We start from the raw sequence: 8,511 nt of genomic DNA, 5'->3' as shown, positions 1-8,511 counted from the left end.
TCTATCAGTATTGGCATTAAAATCATATTGTTTTGAGTGGTAATGGAGGATTTTACAACGTGACCCTTGTTCCCGAATACTGCGTTATCTGTAAATGTACCTCCCACATTTACAGACATTACGCGTTTAAAGACTGCTTCCGCAATAAACATGTATCCTCTGTGTGAAAACCATGACCACAAACAGAACAAATGGGATGTGTTTGTGCCTGAGTCGGATAATGTTGATAATTACTACCATACATAGGTGTTTGGAACTGGTAATTATGAAAATTACCTCTAGGATAAAATTGATTTCTCGACTGGCCTCTAAAATTTCTATAGTTACCACGGAATCGACCTCTAAAATTTCCTCTTTGACTAGAGTTATGATTCTGATTTCCTCTATTTTGTCTGAAAAAGTTATTCCCTTTTCCTTGAAAATTCTGTCTGTTTTTATTACCATTGTTTTTATTACTACTATTACTGTTATTTTGATCAGATCGTTGCTGACTAATCTGTAAAGTTAATTTCTCTAACTTTTTCTCTAACGACTGCAATTGATCGGAGCTAACTGGACTTTGTGCCTGATTACTTGATTGACTCTGCACTTTCGGTTCACTAGCCTCCTGCTTAACTAACTTTTTCTTTTTCTTCCTCTTTTCCTGATTGTTCAGCGCTTTCACCTCTACTTCACTATCTGACTCGACCTCGGAAGAATCTGCTGTTAATGAAGTTTTCAACTTTGGAAGTACGGACTTCCAAGATTGTTTCGTAACGGAAGTATTACGTTCGCGTTTTTCCCTTCTCTGTACACGAGCTTTATTTTTCTCAAGCTTAACTAAAACACCTAACATTTCTTCTACAGTTGTAAATTCATATACTCCAATACGCTCTAAATAATAAGGTTGTAATGCAGAGGCTATAAGAGCAATCACCCTTTCCTCTGACAACTTGTCATCAAATCTCTGAATCAGCAAAAGCATGTCATACACAAAGTTCGTAACTGGTTCATCAGGTTTTTGTATTCTTTCTCGCAATTGATCTTCTATGTCTAAACCTAGTGTAGATCTACCAAATTCCTTAAAAATAAGTGTTTTTAAATTGTCATAAGATTGTGGCTCTTCACTTTGTCTCTGTAAAAATACCCGTAACCTTTTTCTAAATTGCCCTGTAAATGCTAACGGTAACATTTCCTTTTTCTTAGTTTCGTCCCAACCATTGATCCTACATACGTCATCATATTCTTCCATAAATAAACGTATATCATCACCACTTTTGACATCGAACCTCGGAATAGGCAACAAATCTCGAGCAATCTCAACCTTAACCGAATTGTTTGCCGGAGTTTCTGTATTCGTTCCCTGATTCATTTTGCTGTTTAGCCTAGTATTATATTTATGTGGAAATCTTGTTTGCGTTTGTGCTGACTTTTTCTTTAATTTCACTACATGTAAATGTATGTCATCTAAAAATTCTGTTAACTCATCAATGGGCATGAGCAAAATAAGGCAAGAAAAATAATCTTTTAACTTAAATAACTAATATAACATTGTACTCTATGTAATATAACCTTAAATTCCTAAACCACCTTAAATAAACCTTAGCACTTAAATTCTAAAACGATTAAATACACTTTGAAATATGATTGCACACTCTCGCGCTTGGTGAAACATTACGATACCGAAATCAATTTGAACAGTGAATTTCAACATACAAAATAGCTTGTAGCACTATCCAAAAGACCGCGCACTCCACCATGCTAAAACCTTAAAATTAGGTTTGCAATCTACCTCAAACGTGACTGGTTTTGTGACGTAAAAGGCAGTCAGAAACTTCTGGAGGCATGTCGAACGGAGACCTCTTGTCTGGGTCGCAAACCCCAAACAATTCTCATACATGAAAACTACTGAATGGCCTTAACATCCACCCAGTTCCTCCAAGAAGTAATTTAAACTAATGCAAGTCTTGGGGGCGTAGATAGCGTAGCTCAGAATTAGAAACATGGGAGTAGAACTTCAAAGATAAAAATTCGACAACACAGAAATAATTTAGAACAAGAATTTAATGAACTGATCTTGAATGACTGAAAAACTACAGAGCATGATGTGGACTGGTATGACTTAAAGACTAGAGAAGACAATGCATAATCACTTACTTTTGATAACGATGACGAGCAGAACCTCTGATGGACAGAATGACGGAGTGACAGAAACTAATTATGAATGATTTGACTCGCAGAGTTTCGGCGTCAAAATAGAACTTCTCCTACCCGGAAGAGAATCCGGTAGTATTTATATGATTTTTCCGTCATGTCAACATTCTTGCACATTCTTTCTGAGTCTTCCTAGTTCTAGAAGTCATCGCCGGTCATTTGCATTGTAGAAGTCAAGGCACTCTAAATTTTCCATTGGATTATGAATCCTAAAGAATATTCAAACTGCCTCCACTTCATACATTGCCTGTTTTATACAAATTTTAAAATCCAATTAAATATTATGTTTCTTTACATTGTGGTACACAATAATATAGAGAATATTTTGAATACATATTTAGTGTACTACAACCAGAGAGTAACATTCTTCTGACAGGCGACTATAATCTCTCACAGGTCACGGGAACTGATTTCAATTTTTTAACATCTACTGGAACCTGTCAAGAATTATTTCACTTAATGAATTTTTATAATTTACAAACCTACAATAATATTAGAAACTCGTATGGCAAAACGCTTGACCTAATACTATCGAATCTTACCAGCGTAGAGGTCATACACGAACACCCTCCCCTTTTACCGGAGGATGCCCATCACCCAGCCCTCCTAGCTGAATATAAATGTATTAATTTTAGAAATGCTAAGTGTACAAACAAAAGCGAAGTAAGAGACTATAATTTTTTTAAAGCTGACTTTGATAAACTGTATCGCGAAATATCACTAACAAATTGGGAACCTATCACAGATAGTTTGACTGTAGATGACTCTGTGGATTTTTTCTATAATATACTCTATTCTATTTTTGACCGATGCATCCCGAGAAAAAGAGCTAAATTCAATTATCCTACTTGGTTTTCAAGTGACATAATTAGATTAATTAAGAGCAAATCATATCACCATAAGAAATGGAAGCAGGGTTCTCGGGACGCACTTTATCACTATAATAAATTTAAAGAATTGAGAACTCTTTCTAAAAAAGAAATTTCTAATGCATACAATATATATTTAAACAACTGTGAGGCCAATATTATAAATAATCCTAAGACTTTCTGGGCGTATGTTAAGAATAAAAAGAGTAATTCGGGAAGTAATATCTTTCATTATGATGGCCAAACTTTGAGTGACGATGCTGATATTGCAAACGCGTTTATGACAAATTTTCAAGTTACACACAATAAATCGAGCTACAATCTTATTCCTATGGAGCAACACAATAATTCGGAAATCCTGGACAAATTAAACATTAACTTTATATACATCGAAGATGTGGAGAATGCTATTAAAAAACATAAACCACGGTCATCTTGTGGACCAGACAAAATACCACCATATATCATTAAAGGCTGCTCAGAAATACTGAAACATCCCCTACAAGTTATTTTTAACAAGTCAATAGCTTCTTCTACATTTCCTACGAAATGGAAGATTGGTGACGTCTGTCCCATTCCCAAAACAGGCTGTCCTACAGACCAAATAAAAAATTATCGACCGGTAACCCTACTATCTGCCCCATCTAAGATATTTGAAATTATTATATACGAAAAAAATTATTCACATGTACGGTCAGTAATATCTCCCTTTCAACATGGTTTCATGCCAAAGAGGTCAACTGTAACTAATCTCTCAGAACTTACACATTTTATAGCTAATCAAGTTGATAAAAAGGAACAAGTAGATGTAATTTATACAGATTTCTCCAAGGCGTTCGACGTAATTAATCACGATATACTTCTAAGCAAACTTGTGACATTCAATTTTTCACAAAATCTTCAACAACTTATAGCATCCTATCTTTACCAACGGAAACATCGCGTTCGATACAAGAATATTTCAACTAAGGAATATGTCGTAGACTCTGGTGTGCCTCAGGGATCGAACTTAGGACCTCTGTTATACTATTTGTTAACGATTTACCACCTGTAATAACATCTTCCCACAAACTTTTGTTTGCTGACGATCTAAAAATCTATCGCAGTATCTCCACGGAATTAGACGCAATTTCTTTGCAAAATGACATTAATGCTATTTCGCAATGGTGTGAATCAAACAAGTTGCTACTGAATATTAGAAAATGTAAAGTAGTATCATACACCAGGAAAATAAACTATGTACGCAATGTGTATACTATTAATCAAACACCAATTGAGAGAGTGGATTATGTTACTGATCTTGGAGTCACTCTGCAGTCAAACCTATCATTCGATATTCATGTCAACAGAGTAATTGGTGAGGCCTTTAGGAATCTTGGCTTTGTGATGAGATTAGGAGGTGATTTTTCTAATACTAATGTTCTCAAAACATTATACACTGCCTATGTACGGTCTAAGGTGGAATATGCAGCGATAATATGGGGTTCTAATAGTAAGAAATATATAAATAAAATCGAAAACATTCAAAATAAATTTGTGCGCTTTTTGACATATAAAGAAACAGGTATATATCCCAAATTTGAGAACTACGAAGGTCTTCGAAACAAATATTTATTACAATCTCTTGAAAGCAGAAGAAGTCACTTCATATTATCTTTCTTACATAAAATAATTCATGGTGCAATAGATTCAGAATATTTGTTATCAGAAATCAAAATTCGCGTCCCACATAGAGCAACGAGACCCCATAATGACATATTCCATCTTACAGCGCAAAGGACTAATGCATTAGATGTATCACCTGTCAGAAAAATGTGTATATTGTATAATAAGATGTCACAAGAACACCCAGATATAGATACTTTTAGTTACAAACAAAATTTTCATTCTACGTAAATTTGTTGTATCCTTATATCGTGCTATTTGTATTTTAACGTATATTTTACTTTCATATTATTATTTTATTATATGTGTATCTTAGAGTGTATTATAATAGAATTGAGGTCATATTAGTATGTTATTATATATGTATTTTAAAGTGTATTAAATACACTTTACAATAAGGGAAAACTGTAATTAGGCATTTGCCTGTTGTTTTTCCGAAATAAATAAATAAATCTGTCCGTAAAAAAAAAATTATAGTCACTCACGAAGATACAATATGAAGCTCTGAAAGTCATTTTTAGACAACTGAGCTTTTGTCCTAAAAATGCACTGATAATGAAAACAAGAACTGCTTCTTTACATATACAAAAGTTTTTGTTTGCTTGCAAGTTTATGATCACAAGCCTGGGAATGTCATTATTTGAAATAATGTATAAATTACATAAACTTGCCAAAATTCACCAAAAGAGAAAACTGAAAAACATCTCACAGATTCATGGATATATCATACCTTTATTCTTCTTAACGACATTAGATTAAAAATAGCAAAAGCGTCTCTCCTCTGTTACAAGTTTCAATAACAATGTAACATTACTAATATTACTCTCATCTTACTTTATAATCCACTAACGTACCGCATATGCGGCGAAATAATCAAGCCCTTTGCAAATATTTCACATGCATCACATACATCAATAGAACTAAGGACTACACTTCTGTTTACTTACGCAGCGAGAAAAAAGGTGCTGCAGTTCTCACCCTGAGCTTAAACCAAAGTTTGAGATATAAGCTCCCGAAACTTATATTAATATCTGCAGGTGAAGCATTTGCCATCCGCCAATACTAGTGAAACAAAAACAAATACAAACTGCATGTATATGCATTGATTCATTGAGATTGAAAGCGTTAGAAACAGTTAATTGAAATAAGAAAACGTTATGGATGGATATTATTATTTATTATGGGTTTAATTTGTACTTTATGAAAATTACCGTATTCATTCTGTATTTTATACACACTTTGTCCCATACCAACTTAAAATGCAATGCAGAAATCGACGAAATTTCTCGATCTGCGACACTGCTTAAGTAGCATCAAACAAACTACATGCTTCAAATTTCCAAATTTTGCGAAAGTTATAAGTTAACGGACAGTTGTAGTTTTTTTTTTTTTTTTTTTTTTTTTTTAGTGAAGCAAGTTCAAAAATGTTGAGTAGCATTCAATTGGAAAATTAATAGAATGTTATCAAAAACTAAAGAAATATATCAAATAATTATATTCATTCACCTAAGATTGAATACTTTACTTACGCCAGTAACTAAACCTACATAAAATAAACCCTAAGGACAACGACTTTTATTAGATAAACACTAGTGAATTCTATCAATTCAAAACAAGAAAAGAAACGTAAGAAAATATGCCGAAAGGAAACTTAAAATGGTATTGATTGATATAGCTTAAGAAAAACTATCAAACTTTCACTAAACATAAATTTTACGAGTTGAGTTTGATTGTGAAATCGTGTTTGCATATTGCATTTTAAGCGTTTGTAGCGTTTTTCTAATTTAAAATTTAATTCACCAGTGCAACTTGTGCCAACCTATTGCGGTTTGCAAGCGAGAGTTTTTAGATTTTTGTTCAAAAATATTAATATATCTGCATTTTCAGGAAGAAGTCTAGATCTACTGGCAGTAACGATATTACCAGCAAGCGAAAATACTCGTTCAGATTCGACTGAAGTTGCTGGAATCACCATGAATTTTTTAGGAAGACATGCTAATTTTTGAAGCCGATGTTCGTTAAGTTTCCACCAGTCAAGGCTGTTGCCACTTTGCGAAAGACATTGATCTGATTTATAAAGAGTAAGCTCATCTGTTACATTAGGACTTTTTGAACACGATGGAAATATTCCAAGGAAACAGTCTAATGCTGATGACCCACCGGACGATTGCTGTGATAAATCATCTTCTGGTCCTTCAGATTCTACGAGCATATCATGAACCAATCTATGGATCTTTGTTTGGAATTTAAAATTCAGAAATGGTAATGATTTGTACTTTGGGTCCAAGAATGTTGCTAAGAGGTAACATTTCAGAACACTATTTGACAAAAAATCTGATGATTCAGAATCGGATAATGCATCGAGCTGAAGACGCTTTCCTAAGTCAACTGATATTGAAGATTTCAAGTTCTTAACAATTTCAGAATCTGAAGGACATTCCTTCAGGTGGTTAGAAATAAGACCATAGCCTAATGGTAAAGCAAAAGAAATGGAACACTTTTGATCACACGTAACTGTTGTAGCCATTTCCAGTGGCTTCAGTACTCGAACGATATCTTCCATGATTTGCCACTTGTCTTCAGTTAATTGTAAATTCCTTGCATCCATAGGTTTAGTGACATTTCTATCAGAGAACACTGCAATTATTGCTTCTCTTTGTTCCAGCAACCGTTCGATCATCGAATATACACTGTTCCAGCGAGTCTTTGTATATTGAATAAGGCAATGCTTTGGTAACTTCAGAATTTCTTGTTTCTTTTCAAGCGCGACTGAAGGAGTGGTGCTATGTTTGAAGTGCCCTACCACTTTGCTACAGATTGAAATTTTGTTTGTTACCTCGCTTTTCTCTAAACTGGTCAGTATTGATCGCTGCAATGTATGTGCCAAACATGATACATTGTAAACCGGCAACAAACGTCCAGCATTAATCATATTCGATGCATTGTCGTGAACTAATGCAACTACTTTGTCTTTGATGCACCATTCCTCCATACACAGTTTAATAGCATTAGCTACATTTTCAGCTGTATGTCGTTCTTCTAGTTCAATTGTGTTGAGAACAAAATCTTCCGTACAGAAGTTCTTATACAGAGCATGACATGTCACTGTAATGTAAGAATCTGTTGCTCGAGACGTCCATATATCTGTCGTTAAAGCAACTACTTCTGCTTCCTGTAGCCTCTGTTGTACTTGCTCTTTCAGTTCAGAATAAAAAAAAGCTGCAAGCGTCTCCATAGTGTCCGCCTAGACGGTACGCTATAATTTGGTTCAAGAAAGGACATTAACTCCCGAAACCCTTTCCCTTCAATAAATGAAATTGGGAGTAGATCTGTTACTATCATGTTTGCAATCCTTTTCGCAATCTGTTCTTCATTTTCTGGTGTGCACGGCCGGCTATTTTTAAGATACTTTACTATTGATCTTTGTTCATACGTTCGCTTTTTATTGTGTGTTTTAGGAACTCTAATTACATCATCACGCGTTTCGTCATTGGTGACAGTTTCACAGGAAACTTTCACAGTAGTATCTTCTGACATATTTGTGGCCTCAACACAGTCTGATGGTCCAGGAGAATCTTCAGAACTATCCGAATAGGAAGCTTCCACAAAGGTACTGTTGAAAAAGAAAATGGCACATTATTATGTTTAAGAAAAATCACAATGTAATTCTATGAACAAATTAAATATAAACTTATTTTAAAGACAAAGGCAAAGAAATTATGAATATAAGCATTGAAACTTGTTTCAGTGTATTACTATTTGACTCATGAAGCCACTAAGTGGG

General features: G+C 34.2%; 1 protein-coding gene across 1 annotated transcript; it reads right to left on the bottom strand.

Annotated features, from left to right (window-relative positions):
• Positions 1–2,613: 2,613 nt before the first annotated feature.
• Positions 2,614–7,962, bottom strand: LOC145689495 (E3 SUMO-protein ligase ZBED1-like). Its single transcript, XM_081763668.1, has 2 exons — positions 6,651–7,962; positions 2,614–2,630 (listed from the first exon to the last, which is right to left on the bottom strand). Exons 1-2 carry the CDS (start codon positions 7,960–7,962, stop codon positions 2,614–2,616), a joined length of 1,329 nt encoding a protein of 442 aa, XP_081619794.1.
• Between the last annotated feature and the right edge of the window lie 549 nt (positions 7,963–8,511).

The sequence above is a fragment of the Thermobia domestica genome, chromosome 7, assembly GCF_964235325.1.
Source record: "Thermobia domestica chromosome 7, izTheDome1.hap1.1, whole genome shotgun sequence".
NCBI classification, from domain to species: domain Eukaryota; kingdom Metazoa; phylum Arthropoda; class Insecta; order Zygentoma; family Lepismatidae; genus Thermobia; species Thermobia domestica.
Note: the sequence above shows the minus strand (reverse complement) of the source record. Positions and strands in the feature narration are given on the sequence as shown.